We start from the raw sequence: 23,338 nt of genomic DNA on the forward strand, positions 1-23,338 counted from the left end.
CCGAGCCCGAGCCCGGGGCAGGAGCCACTTTCCGACGGGCGTCAGTGGGGCGCGGCTGGCTGCAAACGCCCCCTCCTGAAGGGACTCGCGCCGCGGGCGGCAGCCGCGAGCGGGGCAGGGCGCGCCGGCCCAGGGGCCGCGTGAAGCATCCGCGGGGGAGCGTCCGAGGGAGCGGAGCGGAGCCCGGAGCCCGGCACCCGGCGCCCTGCAGCGCCGGCGACGTTAGCGGGCCGCCCCGCGGGTCCAGGCGGGCGGGACCCAGGCGCCCCGGGCGGCGGCCCCGCGGCCGGGCCTCGGCCTCGCGGGGGCAGGGCGGGGCCCGCGGCCGGCGCGTGAAGGGGGCGGCCGCGGGGGCGGGACTCGGCCCGCCCTTCGGCCGGGGGAGCCGCCGGCCCTCGCCCGCCTCGGTCTGCGGGTGACCCGGAAGTGCTGCTGCTGCTGCTCGGGAACCACTTCCGGGTGCAACTAGCTGTGGGAGCGGGCGGGAAGCGGCGCTGAGAGGGAGCGGGCCGGGCCGGGCCCCCGCCATGTGAGAGACCCCGAGACCCCCAGGTGAGGAGCCGCCGGCGGCGGGCGCGGGGCCCGAGGGCCTGGGGCCGGCCGCGTTCCCTCTCCCCCGGAGCCGCAGCCCCGCGGCGGGAGCCCAGGCCTCCCCAGGCGCGCGGGGTCCCGGTGCAGCCCCCCGGGCAGGGCGCTCCCCTGGGGCGGGCGCGGACTGCTCTCCCCGCGGCCCCTCACGGGGCATTGCCCCCGCCGCCGCCTTCTGGCCGCTGCCCCTCGCCTGGGGCCCGCCCGCCCGCCCGCCGCAGGGCTGCTTCGGGCGCGGCGGGTGGGCAGCATCGCGGGCTCTGGCTGCGCGGTCCTGCCCCGGGCTGGGCTCGGCTCGGCTCGCTGGCTGCTTTGCCCCGTTCCCCGCCCCCTTGCCGGGCTGCCGCTCGCCGCGGGAGGGGGCCCGAGCCTCCGGAAATCGGCATGGGAACCGCGGGCTCGGGCCGCCCGGCGAACGGTGCGGGCGCTGGGCCGAGCTGCCGGCCCGGGGGCTGCTCGTGCGCCGGGCGCGCGCTCCGGGCCTGAGCCTGCTCGGAGCGCGCCAGCTCCAGCGTCGCTGATCCGTTCACTTTAATTTCGGCCTGTGAATTGGAGGCCGTGGCTTATAGATATTGAAGCTTTCTGTAAAGCTAGTATTTTCAGACGGAGCCCTCCGACTACAACAAGACTATTTTATGCTGGCTGGTATAGAACCGCTTGTGCTTAAGGGTAGACGGACGGACGGACGATAAACATTGCTTCCCAAGAGTTTAAGCCTGTCGTTAATTTTCAGTCTAGATAGACGTTTGTTTTTCCCTTTGGGAAAAAGATGTCTAAAGCAGTTTTAAAAACCTTCCATTATGCATACATTAGTTTATTGCAGGAACACAGAGAAAAATAAGAGGGGTAGTCTGGGTCTGTAAAAGCGGCAAAGAGTCCTGTGGCACCTTATAGACTAACAGATGTATTGGAGCATACAGGCATCCAACGAGGTGGGTAGTCACCCACGAAAGCTTATGCTCCAATACATCTGTTAGTCTACAAGGTGCCACAGGACTCTTTGCCGCTTTTAGAGAAAAATAAGCTTGCTGGGTTTGAATTTATTTTTAAAGCTCCCTTTCTCCCTCTCCCCTCGAAACTTGGAGAGCAATCTGTAATAAAATAAAAACGACTAGATTTTAAAGGTGAGGAAAGGAGGCCACGACTGCTTAGTTAAAAATAGCTACAGTACAACGCATTGCAAAGTAGAGAGACATTGTAGCGGACATGGTTGTGGCTGAAAGTGTCAGTGGTTGGGTAGCTGCCTGAGATCAGGAAGCGTCTGCACTTTGCCATCCCTTTTTCCCCTTAATGACAGCTGTAGAGTGGCCAGTATACAGGTCTTATGGAGACTGTTGAATAATAATAAAAAACATCCAATTAGAAGAAAGTGGTGTAACAAGGGAGAGATGGAGAGTACTGACATGGAAAGTACAGATGGATGTCATGTTCTTTTAATGTACTGTAGCGATGATTTTGTTATCATACCTAAATAGATGGCTAACTTCATTAATTTTCATTGCTCTAAAACGCTATTACATCAAGAAAATAATGACTGATGTCTGATTATCTAAAATGTAAAAAGTTATTAGCTGTACGTGAGAAATTAGAAAACCAGCCGAACATGTCACTGATATTAATTACATATTCTTCATCTATAATAATAGCGTAAAATATTAAAAATAATTTATTTCACAGTTTAGCTTTGACAAAGTAAAGGATATGTATTTTCCAAAACAGATTGTGCTAACAGAATTGTCTCCCATGTTGCAAGTGGCTTGTTGAAACATCTGGTTTTTCAAATTTGGACAAAAGTTTGCTATAATTGTGATTTAGGAACCATTGAATACTTGACTATAAATGGTGAAAATGGAAATGTTGGTGTCTGCATAAGTGTTCAGATATGTGCACAAAATGAAGACTACGCAGATGGTTACTTGTTAAATATCTTGCTGATTTCAAAGCACATTTATGGTTCTGAAGCATACGTTGTACTTGTCTGGCACCTAACCTTTGTGTACAGAGCTTCTTTACTTCCAGCCTTTCACTGATATGGTTATTGCTGTTGTTGGAATTAGATGTGTACATATATCTATGTTTACATGTAAACTGACTTTTTGAGCTAAAATCGGACGACCTGAAACTTGAATTGATCATGAAAACTTTGTTGTCTCCTGGTCTTTGAATCTTTACCTGTTTATTTTCACTATAATCATTTTTATATGAGCCAGCAGTGCACATAGCGGTAATAAGGGGGAAAGCAGTCCTCATGTTTTTGTTTCAGAAGTACTTTCTCTGTTGTAATATTGCTCAAAGAAGAAGTCTTAAATTTTTCTATATTTCTAGTGTCCCAATTGCTATGTCTAGATGCCACACTATTCTCAGTGCATTGCAAAGTATAGTGTGTTTGTAATCTAATAATTTACTAGTTTAATAACTAAAAGCACTCGTCTTTAAAATTACACTATTAACGTTTTTAACCAACCGCTTAAATTACTATTGCTGGTGGGGATTTTTTTCAACAGAACTCAATTTTTCAAAAATTTAGCTGGAAAATGCTGATTTATCAAACTGAAACTTTTCATGGAAATTATTGGTTTTGGTAAAACTTTCATTGGGAAGGTTTCTTAAATCCAGCATTGAATTTCTGGTGTAAGAGGGAACTGCCCTAAAATAGCCAATAACCCAGTGATTAGGGCACTCACCTAGGATGTGGGAGAACCAGGTTCATGTCCCTGCTGTGCCTGATGATTTGGAACAGGAATTTGGACCTAATCACTGGATTATAGTCACTCTGTTGGACCTAATGAATAGTTAATTTATGCAAATTAGAACAGCTCCAATGTGAGAGAGCCCCAAAATGGCTATAGCTCTGTTGGGAGGCCACTTGTCTGGGATTTGAGAGACCTAGGATCAAATCCCTGTACTAAAAGGTTCATAGAATCATAGAATATCAGGGTTGGAAGGGACCCCAGAAGGTCATCTAGTCCAACCCCCTGCTTGAAGCAGGACCAATTCCCAGTTAAATCATCCCAGCCAGGGCTTTGTCAAGCCTGACCTTAAAAACCTCTAAGGAAGGAGATTCTACCACCTCCCTAGGTAACGCATTCCAGTGTTTCACCACCCTCTTAGTGAAAAAGTTTTTCCTAATATCCAATCTAAACCTCCCCCACTGCAACTTGAGACCATTACTCCTCGTTCTGTCATCTGCTACCATTGAGAACCGTCTAGAGCCATCCTCTTTGGAACCCCCTTTCAGGTAGTTGAAAGCAGCTATCAAATCCCCCCTCATTCTTCTCTTCTGCAGGCTAAACAATCCCAGCTCCCTCAGCCTCTCCTCATAACTCATGTGTTCCAGTCCCCTAATCATTTTTGTTGCCCTTCGCTGGACTCTCTCCAATTTATCCACATCCTTCTTGAAGTGTGGGGCCCAAAACTGGACACAGTACTCCAGATGAGGCCTCACCAATGTCGAATAGAGGGGAACGATCACGTCCCTCGATCTGCTCGCTATGCCCCTACTTATACATCCCAAAATGCCATTGGCCTTCTTGGCAACAAGGGCACACTGCTGACTCATATCCAGCTTCTCGTCCACTGTCACCCCTAGGTCCTTTTCTGCAGAACTGCTGCCTAGCCATTCGGTCCCTAGTCTGTAGCTGTGCATTGGGTTCTTCCGTCCTAAGTGCAGGACCCTGCACTTATCCTTATTGAACCTCATCAGATTCCTTTTGGCCCAATCTTCCAATTGGTCTAGGTCCTTCTGTATCCTATCCCTCCCCTCCAGCGTATCTACCACTCCTCCCAGTTTAGTATCATCCGCAAATTTGCTGAGAGTGCAATCCACACCATCCTCCAGATCATTTATGAAGATATTGAATAAAACTGGCCCCAGGACCGACCCTTGGGGCACTCCACTTGATACCGGCTGCCAACTAGACATGGAGCCATTGATCACTACCCGTTGAGCCCGACAATTTAGCCAGCTTTCTACCCACCTTATAGTGCAGCGATTGTTACAGCGAAGAGAACACTAACCAGGGACATGCATCTGTGTGTCCAGCGTCTCACTGAGCTGTTGGCTATTGGGGTGAGTCTCATGTTTTATCAGGAAAAATTTTGAAAGGTCTTGGTTTCATCTTAATGTGGAATGGAAACAATGTAAAAGCTAAATCTGTTTTGCAAAATGGAATTCTTGTTTTTTGGCTAGCCATAAAAATTACATATTATTGCTCCTCTGATAGAGGGCTTACCACCAAAGTGTTGGATCTGTTCTGAATGTGTGTGATGAGGACACCTTCACATTGGCTCTCTCTACTATTTCCCTTTTTAGTTCCTATTGGGCAAAAGATTGAAATTAACAATAATTTTTCTCTCTGAAATTTATAATCTTCAATACCCTGCCTGCGCACAAAAATAGAGGGACTGGTTACTGCAGCATTTCCTACACCTGGTATTCTGCTGGGATTTGGAGTTTTTTTGGAAAATAGGGGAGAGGCATGATTTGAATTGTTGCCCAGTTATTTTTAATAGCCTTACAATTACAAGAGACGCTATGGTTCCATCTGTCCTAAACAAAAGTATGTTAATTTACTGATCCCAGGAGAGAACTTTCAAAACCACAACACACGCACAAATTTTATTTCAGGTAGCCCTCTCAGTTACATGTACATCAAAAACCATGAAAGTACAACTTTTGACCCCTGCCAAGTGGAATTTTAGTTCATTGTCTTGGTGCCTTGTGTTGTGGGAAGCTTAAGGGGTCTGTATTATGTGACCCATACGCAGACCTTTCTTAACAGTTGAAAGAAAATATTTGGCATCTTTTGACTTCTGTATTTGGTTTTGGGACATGGGATTTTTCCCCCCAGTTATGTCAAGAAACGATGCTTAATCAAATTTGTTAAGAAATACATCACAAACTTCTATATTCCTCCAGTTTTAAGAGACTTGATCTCCTTAATGTTGGAAGTGCAGTATTGTCATATTATTACAGATGATGTCCTTTTGAATAAGCGGCAAAGAGTCTTGTGGCACCTTATAGACTAACAGACGTATTGGAGCATAAGCTTTCGTGGGTGAATACCCACTTCGTTGGATGCATGTAGTGGAAATTTTCAGAGGCAGGTATAAATATGCAAGTCCTTTTGAATGACATTAATCCAAGTCTGTTTCTGCCTACTTGTGTGGCTGATGAGATAGCAATTAAAGGTACTGTATCTCTCTCTAAAAATTTCAGGGAATATCCCGGAGTCATAACCAGTGTTCCACCGACAGTATGTGGCATTCCTGCATCCAAGGAGCATGAGGAATTTTTATGTGCATGACAGCTCTTGGTTTGCCAGTATCTAATACAGTACAATATAAAGTGCTTTGATGTTACCTTTAAATACAAAAGATACATAGAAAAACTACATTCTATGCTATAGAGAAAGTGTAAACAAAATGAAGCTTTAGTGCAACAGTAAAAAGTGCAGAATGTTACTGAACTAAATTGTAACATTTTTCAGTAGTGCTGTGGTATCTTTCTGGACCAAGGGGCTAACTCCAGATCCCGTTGACTTTCTTAGTGACTCACAATAAATTGTTACTTGTACTGAGATCAGAATTCTACATTTGTGTACTCTGGTTTTTGTACCCGTACTTTGCAACTTGCCAAGGCCCGAATAAGAGAGATTCAAAATGAAGGATACAAATAAATTCATGCAGAAATTGTTGTGGGATTTATTCCTTTAGGGTAAATTAACGATTTATTTAACTTTGGTTTAATGATTCTTTATTTCTGACATAAATAATTTAAAAAAATAAGTGATGGGGCACCAGGTTTGTGCAGAATGAAAGTAACTCTGAGACAAAAATGATTGATTTTTCCCTTGAAATGAGGGACAGTTATGAGGTGTGTCTGTACCAATAATATCCCATACCAGGCATGTTTGACACACATTGGTAAATATGAAGCGTAGTAGAGAACTTTTGAGTAGACAGGTGATCTGCTGCCCGGTTACCTGTTTCTCAACTTGGCCATTCAGACATTATGATTTCAGCAGGTTTTTGATTACCCCAGCACTCCTTTGCCTTCATGCACAGCAATTCTTAAATGTTAGTCCTCGTGTATGCAATGTACAGTAAAACTTCTCATATTATGCTAGACCTCTAGACAAATATAATCAATACACTAAGATTAATATTTTGTAGCAGTTTATCTGTTCCGGTAAGCTTAAAAAGGTGTTCTGAAAAAGTGTTCCAATCATTCATCTTTTTATTCTATGGTTTATAACGAAGGAATAATATAGGTGTGGGGTGAAGCTGCAGTATATGAACTGCATAGGGAAATATGTATGGGGGTGTGTGTGGGTGTGCGTTTATATATAGATACAGATATCCCTTATAGAATTTGTTTTATGTGCATGGGTCTAAAGTAGCCAAGACCTTATTCTGAACATATATTAATTGTATGAATCTTCTGGAAAAGTCCCTTTTATTTAGTGAAATAGGTTTTGAAATATATATAATCAATATATTCTACTTACTTCATTTGAATTAAATAGAAATAAACTACAGTTATCAGTGCTTTTTGAAAGACGAAAGACAAAAGTTTTCCAGGGAAATAGCAGCTTAAACCTAGGAATGGCTGAACAGTGGGCAATACTCTATATTTTTAGTATACTTAATATAAAGTGAAGTACAAGTGCTTGTGGTTAAATACAACAATCGAAGTTATTTTTGGCCTGTAAGAAGCTGTCTTCTCCAGGAAGATCAGTACTTAATAAAAAGCTATTTGTTTACTAACTGCAGAAGAACCACTGTCGAAAGACAGGATACTGGGCTAGATGGACCATTGATCTGACCAATATGGCTTTCTCATGTTCTTGCAAGATTGAGGGCCAGATTCATTGACACAGCAAACACACTCTGTGTCACACTGTTAGCAGATTCTCTCCATAAAGCCAGTGTATAAGGGGCTGGGAGGCTCACCCCAGTGCAAGGTGGGAAATCCTTCAATGGAATAGAGCTGGCATAGAGGCTCCTACACAATCCTGCTCTCCAGGACAGACATAAAAGAGATGTGACTGAAGAAAAGGGGACCTAGTAGGGGGCCCTATACTGCACCAATATCTGGTGGCAATTTCAACTGCTTTGCCCTTTTAGTAGCTGGCATAAATTAAAACAGCCTCTAGGCAGCTCTAACCTGGTGACTGCCCACAGCAGCTGCAAGATTGGAGGAATGCAAAGGTGAGCTTTAAGCTAATTTTCCAGTCCAGCTGTAGTTGAGGATCTGGCTCTAAAACTTTCAGCACTGATCGTAGTGCCCAAAGTGTCATCTTTGTAAGTGAAAAACACTTAAAAGTCCTCATAAGTGATAGTAGTGCTGCATAAGATGTCAGATTGCATAAAAAAGTTCTCTCAGATTCTAACAAATTAGTGGAGTAAGCACTCAAATCTTTTAAAGTTAAGATGAGGTCTTCATGAATATCCATTACAGCATACTATTTTCTTTCAGCTTTTCTCCTGTACTTTGGTCAGAATCAGAATGCTGTAGCCAATCTCTGTTATGATAGCATTTTTTTTTTTCTTCAAAACAAAGTATGAGGTTACAGCTGATGATAGTTCAGTCTAAATTTTGATTGGGACTGAGAGAGAAATACTTAGAAAACTTATTTTTGCACTTTTGTTACAGTAGTAACCACATGTTTCAATGTTTTTGTCTATGGTTATATTAATGATGATGGGACAGGACTTTGGCTTCCATACATTTAAATACGTGAGTACAGCTCATATGATTCACAAACAGTTTTAACAGACAGGTATGTATCAGCAAATGAATGAAACTAAACAGGTGCAGACTTAAAAGCAGAAATTAAATATGAGCTTGGCACGTGTGTGGCTCCATATAGTAGTTACTCAATGCTTTCCTGCTGTTACCATTATAGGCATGGAAATTCAATACCAAGTATATTACATCACCTTCTATTGATTTCACTATTTTAAATTGAAAAATGAGATGGGGGGGGTAGACCTTGCTGTTTGTATGTTAGTTTAAGAAACTACTCTTATCTGAAGTAATTTTAACCTTGTCCTAAGAAGTAGGGTCATGATAGATAACCAATTGAACATAAGCTCCTGATGCACTCAAGATACTATGTTGGTGGATAGCAATATAGAACCATAAGGTAAGGCAATGTGATGCATTAGCTAAGAGGGCAAATGTGATCCTTGGACGTATAAGAAGGGGAATAGCAAGTAGGAGTAAGGAAGTGTTGTCACCTCTGTTTACAGCATAAGTGAGACATTACTGGAACACTCTGTTCAGTTCTGGTGTCTGTGCTTCAAAAATAATGTTAAAATTTGAAAGGGTTCAGAAAAGCTATAGAAGAATTATTCAAGGTCTGGAAAACATACCTTATAGTGAGAGACTTAAGAAGCTTCATCTATTAATCTTATTCAGGAGGTTAATTGGTGACTTGATCAGCCTGCAAGTATCTACGTGGAGGAAAATATTTGATAGTAGATAGCACTTTAACAAAACCCAAGGTTAGAAGCTCCAGATAGACAAATTAAGCCTAGAAATAGAGTGCACTTCTTTTCAGTGAGGGTAATTAAGCATTGGAACAACTTACCTTGGTGTATGGTGGATTCTCCATCACTTGAGGCCTTTAAATCAAGGCTGAATATCTTTAAAAGACATGCTGCAGCTCAACAAGGAATTATGGTCTTGATGTATAAATTACTGGTGAAGTGGTTCAGTCTGTATTATGCAGGTCAGACTAGATGATCACAATGGTCCCTTGTGGCCTCAAAAATCTATGAATATTTTGTTTTAGTTCCTTAAACTACATGGCAGTGGCAATATGGCCAGGACTACAGTTAAGTCTTTCTTTTGCCAGTATAGCAATGTCAGATAGTGGTGCATAGTGTCAAAAGCCCTAGTGTAGATGGCAATCTTCTGGCAAAAGAGTGGTTTTGCCGGTATAACTTATTTTGTTCGGGGCACTGGTATAAGTTGAGTCTCTCCCCTAGGAGAGTTTGCCATCATAGCAATAATAGCAAACCTTTTCTAGTGAAGACCTGACATACTCCTTGCACTGTATTATATATAATTAATACACAAGACTATACCTAAAATAGTTTTCTAAATTATTTTAAATGGATATTTCAGACTTCCCGCGTACATTTTGATGGCATACATGTTTTTCTGAAATGTAGTAAGGTTGTGTATATATAGTAAATATTTCACCATCTAAAATTCAATATTATAGAAATTCTCAAAGATTTTAGCATTATTTGTCCCTATTGGAATATCTCCATTCACTGATTGGGATTCTTCTTTCCAGGAATTCCATGTCATTAGTACAGCTCTTTACTTTCCAGTAAAGACCAAGCTTGCTGCAAAGTAGGATTTCATTAGTTAGTGTTTTCCATTAGAAGACAATGGAAATCAGAAAGTTTTAGGGTTGTGGAAAGGAAATTATAAAATTTAATCTTTACAGCTGCTCTGAAACTTTGCTACTGCTTTGTAATGAAAAGTCATTTTTTCAGACCCATTTTGTCAATTTTATTATGCAAAGTAGAAGCATTATCTGTGCAACTTTTTTGGCATAGACCATTTTTTTTAGTGATTTAGTACTTACTGTAATTGGATGTTGTCACAGGGTAGATTATGGGGGAAACAAAATGGGGATTCAACAGCTCAAGTGGCTTACTATCTTGTGTCAGTACAGTGGTGCTGGCTTCCAGGGCAGCGGGGTCCAGTGGCTAGAGTCTGTTTATTGGCTCATCTAGTTAAAGGCTAGAGTCAGTAGAGATGTCCTTCTGCCAGGGCAGCGTGGCCCAGTGGCCAGGGTCAATAAAGCTGTCCTTTGACAGTAAAGCCCGCCACTTCAGGGGGGTGACTGCAGCCGGTGGTGGGTGCAGTTGGGGTAGGGGGATCCAGGCTACCCTTCTCCACCAGGTCCCAACCCAAGCCCCAAGGAACCAGTAGTTTTGTGATTAGTCTTGGTCTCTCATTGCTATAGTCCTGATCCCTGGGTCACTTCCTACCCTGACTTCCAGTAACTGCAATCTCACAGCCTCAGCAGTCTCTCCTCCGTCGGCCTCAGCAGTCAGCTCGGTGTTCACCTGGCAGCTTCCTGGTAGGAGCCTGCAAGACAATCCAGTCTCCTCTGTGGTCAGCCCAGACTAACCTGAGCTATTCCCTTTTACACTCTGGTTCCAGTCTGAGCATGCCAAGCAAGGGCGAGAGGGCATGGCTTCTTCAGCCCACAGAGTGTGGTTAACCCATCTGGAACTAATACAGGGTAGGTACACCCTGTTCCAGATGTGGTGATTGTACTCTCTTGTTACAATTTTTAAGTCTTTTGTTAATTGAACGTATTTTAAAAATTAAGCAGGAAATTTAATACGAGGAAGTTATATATATTAGGGTTGTTAAGCGATTAAAAAGATTAATCGTGCACTTAATCGTGCTGTTAATGATAGAATACTATTTATATACATATTTTTTGATGTTTTCCACATTTTCAAGTATATTGATTTCAATTACAACACAGAATAGAGTGTACAATTCTCACTTTATATTTTTATTACAAATATCTGCACTGAAAAGATAAAAGAAATAGTATTTTTCAATTCACTTAATACAAGTACTGTAGTGCAATCTCTTTATCATGAAAGTTGAACTTGCAAATGTAGAATTATGTACAAAAGATAACTGCATTCAAAAATAAAACAATGTAAAACTTTAGAGCCTACAAGTCCACTCAGTACTACTTCTTGTTAAGCCAATCATTCAGACAAACAAGTTTGTTTTCATTTGCAGGAGATAACTCTGCCCGCTTCTTGTGTACAATGTCACCTGAAAGTGACAACAGGCATTCTCATAGCACTGTTGTAGCTGGCGTTGCAAGATATTTAAGTGCCAGATTCGCTAAAGATTCATATGTCCCTGTATGCTTCAACCACCATTCCACAGGACATGCGTCCATGCTGATGATGGGTTCTGCTCGATAATGATCCAAAGCAGTGCAGACCAACACATGTTCATTTTCATCATCTGAGTCAGATGTCACCAGCAGAAGGTTGATTTTCTTTTTTGGTGGTTTGGGTTCTGTAGTTTTTGCATCAGAGTGTTGCTCTTTTGAGACTTCTGAAAGCATCCGCCACACCTCATCTCTCAGATTTTGGAAGGTACTTCAGATTCTTAAACCTCAGGTTGAGTGCAGTAGCTATCTTTAGAAATCTCACATTGGTACCTTCTTTGCGTTTTATCAAATCTGCAGTGAAAGTGTTCTTAAAACAAACAATATGCTGGGTCATCATCCGAGACTGCTATAACATGAAATATATGGCAGAATGTGGGTAAAACACAGAAGAAGAGACATACAATTCTCCCCCAAGGAGTTCAGGCACAAATTTAATTAACACATTATTTTTTTAATGAGCGTCATCAGCAGGGAAGCATGTCCTCTAGAATGGTGGACAAAGCATGAAGGGGCATATGAATGTTTAGCATATCGGCATGTAAATATAGGGAGTCCTCGGACACCACTTATGACACTTTTCAATTCACCGCCCGTTTCTCCCCTGCGATGCTTGTTTCAACCTTATGATGAAATCCGGCAGGGAGAACAGCACACATAATGTGCTGAGCTTCAGCCAATCACTGATTTCACTGTTCAAGCTTTCTGATTGGCTGAGACCGGGACTGGGAGCCAGTGAAAAACAAGTGGCAAGGCTACCCGGCAACAAGCTACCATGGCCATGGAAGCCGATCAGACAGGCGACTGCAAGGGACTGCCTTCCAGCTCCATTCATTATAATGCTACCACAAAGTTATTTACAAGCAACTCTTTAAAAAGCAAGCCCAATTCTGAGTTAGTATGTTGCCGACATTCTGAGAGCTGCCTGCCTTGCTGCCTGTCTGCCTCCCTGGCTGTCTGCCCAGCCTGTCTCCCTGTTCAAAAAGTTCTGGAAGGTCAAAGCATATGTGATTTTATATGTTTATTTGAATGCTGTTTACCGAATAAATACATTAATGTTGCTACATACAGACTAACATGGCTGCTTCTCTGAAATTAGTCATCTATAATTCATTTAGTACAAAAATCTGGTTTATTGTGGTGAAAATAGTGTATCAAGCCTTGGTTGAGGAGCCAATCCCCCTTTTATACCATTGATTCCTATGGGAAAAGCGGTTTCGACTTACAACACAATTCGTTCCTCAGAATTGTGTTGTAAGTCCGAGGACTCCCTGTACCTTGCAATACCGGCTACAAAAGTGCCATGCGAACATCTGTTCTCACTTTCAGGTGACATTGTAAATAAGAAGCAGGCAGCATTATCTCCCATAAATGTAAACAAACTTGTTTCTCTTTGTGATTGGCTGAATAAGAAGTAGGACTGAGTGGACTTGTAGGCGCTAAAGTTTTACTTTTTTTTTTGAGTGTTATGTAACAAAAAAATTCTACATTTGTAAATTGCACTTTCACGATAAAGAGATTGCACTACGGTATTTGAATGAGGTGAATTGAAAAATACTATTTCTTTTGTTTATCATTTTTACAGTGCAAATATTTGTAATAAAATAATATAAAGTGAGCACTGTGGACTTTGTATTCTGTGTTGTAATTGAAATCAATATATTTGAAAATGTAGAAAAACATCAAAAATATTTAATAAATTTCAATTGGTATTCTATTGTTTAACAATGCAATTAAAACTGCTATTAATTTTTTATCACGATTAATTTTTTTGAATTAATCCTGTGAATTAACTGTGATTGATAGACAGCCTTAATATATATCATTTAAATATCAGCACCTATTATGAAATCACTATGGTTATATGCAATAATTGTCTCAGCAAATCAGACTGTCTCAAATAAAATATTGGATCTGACTCACCAGGAAACAAATTATTATGCAAAACATGTTTCCTGTCCTTTGCTGCTGTTAGTCCAACCCACTCATTCTGATTGCGCAAGATTTTATAGTAAAAGTGATTCACTTCCCCAGAGATCTGCCATACTCCCTAGAGTGATCTCTTTTGTTCCTCTCCCTCACAGGCATTTATGTTAAGGATCAGAATTAAAGTAAAATGTTTAAGCTATTTTTTCAGTCTGTCTACAGACTCAGGAAGGTAGCAGTGTAGTAAGTGTATCAGTTTGTGCATGGGAAGTGATCTCAGGAAACAAAAGGGCTAAAAACTTCTTAAAATCAAAACCTTAAATTTTTCAGAAAACATTGGAATCAACACAGTGACCCTTTTCAGACTGATTGTTTAATGATTGGAAGTATAGGCCAACATAGAAAAACTGCAAATAAACAGGTAAAAAGTTACCCTTGTGCCAGTAGCTTAGTTCCTCCTGCTCTCCCCCCCCCCCCCCCTTGGTTTCTTTGCTGGTACATGGTGATTGGTTTCTTGCTGGTACATGGTGCTGGAAAACCATGGTAGGTATATCAGAATTGTTAAATATGCCTTTACATTATTAATAAACTTTAGTTTCCTAAATCTATGTAGCAGGCCTTACAGAGTCACTGCTAGACAAATGGAGTAGGAAAACATCATACTATAATTCTGAAGTGATCTTAACTTCCAACTAAGCAGGGGTTGGGATCACTTTAAAAGAAAGAGGAAAAACAATGAACTGCATTTTCGTTGAATGCTGTTATATTTGATTTCAGATGTTGCTTGCCCTGCTGTCTTGATTTAGAGAAGTGCTGGCACATGTGAAGATGATTGTGTAGCAGGGTTAAGTGGAGGATGGCACCTAGACATAGCAGAGAAATCCTGTGTTGCTTCTAGCAGGTTTTACTTTGCTGTCTACTCCTGGTAGGTGTTAAGGTTTTTAGGAGAGTTCATTAGCTGTTGTGAAATTTAAATTAGATTCCATATCTTTCATATATCTCATCACAGCACATAACTTAAGATATAAACAGAAGGTAGATCCAGTGGTATATTAAAGTATCTTGATTTGATGTGTTCTGTGTGAAGCCAATAAGCAGTACTGACCTTGGGATTCCGGTTTTTCCTGCTAGAGAAACCAGGTGCAGTGGATGTGTAATGTATTTGGACTTCAGAAGGAAAAGAGAAGAAATAACTAAAGCAATTTTAATGCTGCGGACATCTGATCAATGACGGTATTGGAATCAGAAAGTGGTGTATGCTGTGGAAGCTGTTGAAGGGAGGGAATCACCAGTTAAATAGATGTTTCTCCTTTTATGTGCCCTCCCCCCCCCCCATTTGTATTTCTAGCAAAAAATTGCAGAAATGCCTTTGTTTAGTTTTTGTACTTTGAAACTTACTTTTTTCTATGGAGCCTCTTTGAACAACACTTCCAGACACATGTTGAGAATGTTTGGGGGAAGTTTTTTGACTTTCTAGGTAGTTGCTCCTTTGCATTGTTGTTGCTACTCAAGATCTATAAATGGGATTAGAAGAGAACGGTTAATATCCCAATAAAATCTGAAATGTCTAGACAAAAAATCTGATCACAAGAAGTAAACAATTTGTAGGCTTTTGGTTTTCTTTAACAAACTCTAGAAGACTCTGTTGCACTTTATGAAATAAGTGTTTCAGAAAAATTACTTTGATGGCTGAATCATTGGTGGGCATAGTGGGAAGCAGCACGCACTTGAGAGGTTATGACTCCTGCTGGCAGCTTAATATTAATCAGGTTCCTTAATCTTGTTCTACCATTCCTGCCAGATACTGATATTATAACAGGGATGCCATTTGGGTAGGGCAGGGTTGGCAGTGCCATCCCCCACACACCATGCTTCATACCATGTGTGAACAGTTCAGGCTCCAGACCCAGAGACTGTTTGCACTCCCTGAAATTCTCCGTGGCAAGAGCCCTGTGGGCATCCTGGAGTCTTCACTCCCTAACCTACCTAGCATAGCCCCAGGGACCTGCCTGTCTCACTGCAGCTCTGTTCTAACCTCATCCATTGACATGCTCCTTTGCCCCAGTGCTCGAGGATGGCAGCTGTGATTGGCGAAGGGGGCTGGAAGTGTTGGTCGCTATAGAAGCGATGAAGCAGGAGGTTTGACACGGCTCTTCTGTCATGTGAGGAGCAGAAAATGCACAGTTCAATGGATGTAGGTGGGACTCCATTGTAGATGTCTGATGGTATATAGGTGGGACTTGCTGTCATGGGATACCGTGGTTCTGAGGAGCCCAATCTCCTCCATAAGCAAAGTGAACGTCCCCTTTTTCTCCCCTCCCCCTCTCCTGGCTTACAGAGCATGACTGGTACCAGCTCCTCCTGTGCCGAATTGCCCTGTCTCCACCCCAGCCCAGCCTGTGGATTGGGGGGCTGCCAACTTGTGCTTCAGAATCTGTTTTTCCTAGGATGAATAGAGTGAGAGATCTCCCCTTGAAGCTGTGATTGGGACTGACTGATTATGGATTTTGACATTTATCCTTCATAATTTTGAGAGCTTCCAGGGCCCCCATTAGAAGTTGCCTTTTCCATCCCAATTGGAATGTGGAATTGTGTCCCTGTATTTATAAAGCTACTTTTAGATTGGATGTGGACACTCATGAGGAACCATTGATATGTCCTGTTATATAAGAGCCACTGAATTGTAGATAGTGGAGACAATTATTCAGTGGACAAAGATGTAAATAGGAGACAGGAAACCGCTTGTAAAAATATTCCAGGCCTTAAGATGTACCTTAGACCTTTTATTTTAACTTTAATTAATTTATTACACACAGCATACACTTTAACCATGTGTTTGCACTTATCTTTGAAATGTAAAATGTGTATAAATCCTGAGTTATATATATTTTTGTTTTCTTTCACAGATTACGTTCTACATCAGTAGAAATGGACAGCAGCAGTTTCATTCAGTTTGATGTGCCAGAGTACAGCAACACTGTTCTGAGCCAATTAAATGAGCTTCGTCTGCAAGGGAAGCTATGTGATATAATTGTGCATATTCAGGGTCAGCCATTTAGAGCCCATAAAGCTGTTCTAGCTGCCAGTTCTCCATATTTCCGTGATCATTCAGCATTAAGCACCATGAGTGGCTTATCAATATCCGTTATTAAAAACCCTAATGTCTTTGAACAGTTACTTTCATTTTGTTACACTGGAAGGATGTCCTTGCAACTGAAGGATGTTGTTAGTTTTCTAACTGCAGCTAGCTTTCTACAGATGCAATGCGTCATTGACAAGTGCACACAGATATTGGAGAGTATCCATTCAAAGATCAGTGTTGGTGATGTTGACTCTGTCACTGTTGGTGGTGAAGAGACTCAAGAAAGCCACAATGGAGTAAAAGATAGCAGCTACTTTGCCAATCCTGTTGAAATATCTCCTCCTTATTGCTCTCAGGTGCCACAACCAACAGCGGGTAGTGATCTAAGGATGGAAACTACTACAGGGAAGACTTTACGCAGTCGTCTGCACGAAGAAGGGCACTCAGATCGAGGAAGCAGTGGAAGTGTCTCTGAATATGAAATTCAGATTGAAGGTGATCATGAGCAAGGGGACCTGATAGTAAGGGAGAGCCAGATTGCAGAGGTGAAGGTTAAAATGGAAAAATCTGACCGGCCAAGTTGTTCTGATAGCTCCTCACTTGGCGATGATGGATACCATACTGAGATGGTTGATGGAGAGCAAGTGGTTGCAGTAAATGTAGGCTCCTATGGATCTGTATTACAACATGTTTATTCATTTTCCCATGCCTCATCCCAGGCTACTAGCATGTCAGAAACCTTTGGAAGCCTGAGCAATTCAAGTCCTTCAAGGTCCATGCTGAGCTGTTTCAGAGGAGGTCGTGCACGCCAAAAACGGGTATCCGCTGGTCACTTACATAGTGATATTCAGGGCTTAATGCAAGGGGCTGATGGTGAAACCATAGTGAGTAACCCAGGATATGAAAGCAGTCCACGGGAAAGAAATGCAAGAGGTCACTGGTATCCATACAATGAGAGGTTAATTTGTATTTACTGTGGAAAGTCTTTCAACCAGAAAGGGAGCCTTGATCGACACATGCGATTACACATGGGAATTACCCCTTTTGTGTGCAAGTTTTGTGGGAAGAAATACACACGCAAGGACCAACTTGAGTATCATATTCGTGGCCACACGGATGATAAACCCTTCCGCTGTGAGATCTGTGGGAAATGTTTTCCTTTCCAAGGGACGCTAAATCAGCATTTAAGAAAAAATCACCCTGGGGTAGCAGAAGTAAGAAACAGGATAGAATCTCCAGAAAGAACAGAAGCATTTCTTGAACAGAAAATAGATAATGACACTTCAGCCTCTGAAGCTATGGATTCTAGTATGGAAATTCACACAGTGTCTAACACACCTGATTAAAATACTAAGTTCTAAGTGCAACCCAAACAGAGCACATTAATCAATGCATTTTTAAAATTTTTGCTTCTTTAATAGCCTTCAGTACAGGTATATCAGTCTCTTTTAATTTTCCTGACCTTTTGGAAATCTGGTCAAAATGGTTTCTGAAGGAAGCTATGTGATTGTCCATTGTTTTGAAGGAAGCTAGGTATTTTTCACTCTTGAAGATGCTTAAAGTATAAAGGATAGAGTATTCTGGGTGTCCAGAGGGGGAAGTAGGCTAAAATTGTTCTTTACTGGCTGATCTGGCAAGACACAAATTCCATCAGGGAAGGATATTCAAATAAGACTAGCAGCCCTGCTGGATACAGTAAGAGGGTATATTCTCCATCATTGTGCTTCCTAACTTCCATTCCCAATAATGGGGGTTATGCAGCACTATGGGGAAAGACTGTTTTCTCATCAGTCCCCTCCAGGTGCCAATGAAACTTCTTTAGTTTTTGAAATAGCTATTTTTTGGTAGCTTGCAATTTTATATATATATATAACAAACTTATCTATATAACAAACACTTTCACTTTTCCTATTCTGGTTGGGGTGAATGTAAGAGTATGTCAAAGTTAATATAATGTACAAGGCTTTCAACTCTTAAGTCTCATCTCTACCTAGGACTTAGGACTTTGCTGGGATATTTTTTTCTTTTTTAGAAGAAAGTTACTTGGTTTTCAGTTTATTAAAATATTACTTTGTGTCCAAAAATGAGCAAAGTGAATAACCTTGTTTAAGTATCCTTGCTTTATAGCAGATATGTAAACCAAATGCCATAAATCTATTAAATTATGGTTGAATCATTTGGGTTTTTGTTAGTTGTCTAGAGTACAAGCTGGACAACCTGTGGTGCTGATCTTTTTTATAGAACTTGTATTGTTATACTAGCAAACCCAAGAGTAGCATTGTGGTTTTAAATGTGTTTTTACTGGCCTCAGAATCTACCTTCATTTTGTACTGTAGAAACATACCAGGTAACTAAATCTAACTTGATCATTCTAAATGGTTGGCTAATGTTAGCTGGAAAGGGATGTTGTAGTTTAAACTACAGTACTTCCAAGCAGTATTTTATCTTGTTCCCAGAGAGCTGTTTCAGGTGCACAGTAACTTCCTACTTACAGTTCCAAGTGACGTCTCAGCCCTTGGAATTTTTACTTTTTTTTTTTTTTTTTGTAAAAATACTATATGGGAATTGCGAGCAATATGTCTGTTATTATATATGTGAGTATTACAGAGTCACTATGGCTTCCCCATTATTTCAACAGTTAATGTTTTCTTCATAAAGAGACCACCAATAACAAAAACTTTAAGAATACTCTAAATCGTTTTGTATTACCAAATGTGTTTGTTTTTTGTTTTTTGGTTCTTATGTGGTGCTATGTTTACCTTTATCAACTTAGGTCAGTATAGTATAGTAAATGTGAAACCTAATGGTAACAGTGAAACAAAAGCAAAATCTGTTCAATGAGATGATAGCTTCAAAGAGACCTTAAAAACATGGCTGGCAAACATTACTGTATAAAATTCTATTTGATTGGCAGAATTAAGGAAGTACAATTCTGTTAATCATGTTTTTAAAAATACAAAAGAATGAAGCTTTATGTAGATTTGGGCGTATATTTTTTATTCAGATTCATTTTGCAATGATTGCTAATGTTTTTGTGATTATGTTATTAAACTTTTAAAATTAAAAAAATGCTCATTTTTAGGTTACAGGAAAGCAAAAAAGGTAAGTTTGCTGGCTTGTAATGCTTTTTGGGCTCCTATAACTCAAATAACTTTGTGTGGGATTTTTAAATATTTTTCAGGCCCTTAGTCCATGAGTCCGAGGTATATTTGTGCAGTAACTTTTAAAATACACTATCTCTTAATATTGTGTCAGTACGCAATAAGGATTAATGTTACTAAATACAGACGTACACTATAAACCCCAGCTGCTCCATAGGAGCAGTTTTAGTTAAATCGGGTACATAATCTGCCTTTTCCTCCTAAAACTGCCTAAATAAGGGATTTGTTCCTCCCTGAAGCAACAGAAGAACTCCTATTTCCATTAATGGAAAACAGTTGTGTGCATCAAGGAGAGGCTAGATTGCTACATGTTTACCATTTAAACACGTGTTGGTGTTTCAGATAAATGTTTTTTTTCTTACATAAATGTTTTTTTAAGTAAATACAAACAATTGTGTTTTGATAAAATTAAGTTTGAGACACGTAGAAAAGCCAAGAAATGTAGAGTTAAGCTTGATCCTTTATCTTAAACTTGTATTGTGGTGCCTTTGGGTTGGCTTATTTCCATAGTAGTGTGAGTTGAGGGGAGTAGGGAAAGGGCTGTTAACTTTGTATTTCTTGACCTTAGTCATTGTGTCACAGTCTTAACATTATTTAAATATAGTTCTTTGTATCTATACATTTATTCAACTGGTTTGATTTTACCAAAGAGTGACTTATCCAAAATTGTCTCTGACAAAAATATACATCACTTTGATTGTACAGGTTCAGGTTCAAAACATTGCAATGGGACTGTTAAGGGGCAGGAAATCATCACTTTTTCTACAATATCATGATTCAACAGTTTGCAAGTTCCACTTGCTCCTATTCATTTTGGCATAACATTTACCCTTTCCACTGCTAGCAGTGTTAAGGATTATCAAGCCATAACACAGTACTGTAAGGTTCAGCAGTGCTTCAAAGGATGTATACATGTAGGCCAGCATAGAGCATCTTTGAATATTACATTTCAACTTATAAAGTGTGTGAATCTGGTATAAAATGAACTTCAGATCTGGCAGCAGCAATTAAATTGTGCCTTGTCACATAATGGTTTGCCAGGATTAACATTACCATGAAACATAAAACATTATCCACTTGAAGTTCATTTTACAAGTTCACCAAGACAAAGTATCTTATGTAGTTATTTTAAGCAGACTTTGAAAGTACTGTACAGTACCTATTTCTGCGCTAACTTAAAACCGTATAGAACTTACACGTTTCATTTACAATAAATGCAGAAGTCAATAAAATAAGTGATGTGAAGAAATATTTGGCAGTAAAATACATCATGAAACCATATAAGGCTGGTTCATAATTGAGTCTCTTCTTGATCTACCTTTTGAATTACATAGACAAATGTGAAAACAGTGACAGTGTCCTTTCCTCTAGATGTTTAACCTATTATTACAAACTGTGAAAACAAAGAATTTTATACTGTTGCTAGTGATTGTGGTTTGTTTCAAACAGTTATTTTAGTTTTCCTAATCAGTTATCTTCCATATAATTTCTATTAAAGTTGTAAATACATTTAGAAAATAGGTTTGTAAATACCTTAGTGTCTCAGTTTAGCTGTAGTCAACAGAACCTCATGAATGGTTCTGCATTTTATTGCGACATAGCATAAAGGATACTGTCTGTTCACTGTTCATCAGAATATACTGTAGGCCTAAATTTTTTCGTTTTTTAATATTATAATCTTCCCAAGCATGAGGAAATGTTTTATGCTGAAGCCTTCAGTTTACTTCTAGCCAAAACAGTAAGGCCTGTTATAACTTTTCTTTGGGTTGAAGTATGGGAAGAACAGCAGGAATACAACCAGGGGCTGGGAAAAGATTGAGCTTGAATGAGCTTTACCATTTTTTAAAGTATCTTATTCAAATCTTTTATTTTAGTTTACTGTGATTGTTTTTATTGTCATTTTCTGAAAGGGTTTCACATGAAACCATTGAAAGGGACTCAAATATGCAACACCTAATCTATTTTCCAAGGGAAATTTACCCTTGAATGGTGCTTTTAGACTGGTCAGGGTTATTTATTAAATTTTATATTTGAAAGTATTTGGGAACTGTGTAAATTCTTTATATGAATCTGTTTAGTTCATGAATTGTAAATTTCAAATACTCAGTGACTGAACCAGAAGTTCAGTAAAGTCATTCAAAATGTTCAAAGTGTATAACCATTGTGCATTTCTTACATATCTTTTAACAAGTGCCAGAATAATTATATTTAATATAGTTAGAAGCCCAATGTATTATTCACCTATCCCTACAATGAATATTGACTTAATTATGCAAGTTTACATACACATTTTAAGCAGAGTAAGCCTGAGACCATTCTGTTCCTGTTTGTATTCAAAGGGTGTGAAGCGCCGATAACGGAGCAGGCTTGCGGCTCGTGTAGGCAGCTTACTGCTACAGCAGGTAAAACAAATTGCTGCCTCCCCAGTGTCCGTATATTGTGAATTCAACCTCCAGACTCGCATTGCAAGACTTCGGTTGGATGTCTGATTAGAAGTAGAACTCGCTACTTCCTTGCACAGTGTTAATAGTGTTTATTTCCCTTAACAGAAAATGGTATTTTTAAATAACTTTTATTATTTGTAGAGTTGTTTATGATAAATATTTGAACAGTTTGAATGACTTAACTCAGTGTCATTATCTTGCAATATAAACTGGTAACCTCACAACTCCACACTTCATCACCATATGAAGTAAATGAAGCTAGCTAAGCTGATGCTGTAACAACTAATAACTTGCCATTAAGGATTATTTTATAGCATGGATTTTAAAATATTTATTCAAATGATATTTTACACTTGTATTCATTTTGTTTTAGATTTGTGACATGTGCTGCTTTATTTTGTTCTGAAGAATTTTTGTTTCTTGCTTGTACATTGCTTTTTTATGGTATAAATAATAAGTCAATGGGAATTGCTGTTTGTAAATTAAAATGCTTTCTAGAGCAAACCAGTGTTGTCAGTGTATAATTTCATTATTTATTTTAAACATTAATGGACTTACATCATCTGTCACATTTTTATAAAACCTCTATATAAAAGGTTACAATTTAATAAAGGTGTTCCTTTATTAAATGCCAGAGGCAAATCTGTTCCATGAAGTTCCTCTACCTTTAGTGAGCCAGCTAGTGAGTCCTCAGCAGCCTACTGACTTGGTACCATGCTGCAGAGAGCATGACTTATCATAAATCCTAGAAATGTCATAGATTGTCCTATCATAGAATCATAAAAATGTAAAACTCATCCAAAAGAAACTTCTCAATATTAGGTATTACTGTCTACAGTTAATATACTTTGCATACAGATTTAAGGTTAGTAGCTATGTTCTGTCTCCACAGTTGGATATCATTCTGTGCCCTCATGGAGCAGTAGAGGCCACCACAGACCTCCATTAAGTATACAATTCATTTCCTAACAAAAGAAAAAGGTGAGATTAGAAATATGAGTGTCCAGCAATTGTGGACAAGTACTTGACAAGTCTATCTAAAGTTGGCAAACAGTGCCTTATACCTTGCTTTCACAGCTAGACTGATGAACTCTCAAGGAGGTGCCATGTCACCAATGATTTCCAATAGTGAAATATGATCCCACCATCAGCCAAAGGCATACTCCATTAATCTGCTGAGAC

General features: G+C 40.2%; 1 protein-coding gene across 2 annotated transcripts; it reads left to right on the top strand.

The window, feature by feature from the left end:
- Positions 1 to 365: 365 nt before the first annotated feature.
- On the top strand, positions 366 to 23,338 carry ZBTB34 (zinc finger and BTB domain containing 34). Of its 2 annotated transcripts, XR_012155218.2 has the most exons (3): positions 366 to 552; positions 16,376 to 17,984; positions 22,052 to 23,333. XR_012155218.2 is itself a non-coding variant. In XM_073313960.2 (2 exons), exon 2 carries the CDS (start codon positions 16,398 to 16,400, stop codon positions 17,895 to 17,897), a length of 1,500 nt encoding a protein of 499 aa, XP_073170061.1. In that variant the 5' UTR covers positions 366 to 552; positions 16,376 to 16,397; the 3' UTR covers positions 17,898 to 23,338. The 2 variants fall into 2 exon arrangements, 1 of the variants encoding a protein (XP_073170061.1); XM_073313960.2 differs by having other exon boundaries at positions 16,376 to 23,338.

The sequence above is a fragment of the Lepidochelys kempii genome, chromosome 16 (assembly GCF_965140285.1).
Source record: "Lepidochelys kempii isolate rLepKem1 chromosome 16, rLepKem1.hap1, whole genome shotgun sequence".
NCBI lineage: Eukaryota > Metazoa > Chordata > Testudines > Cheloniidae > Lepidochelys > Lepidochelys kempii.

What these genes read in the sequence shown, in the direction of transcription:
- ZBTB34 (XM_073313960.2), top strand. Translation starts at nt 16,398, where the DNA reads ATGGACAGCAGCAGTTTCATTCAGTTTGATGTGCCAGAGTACAGCAAC.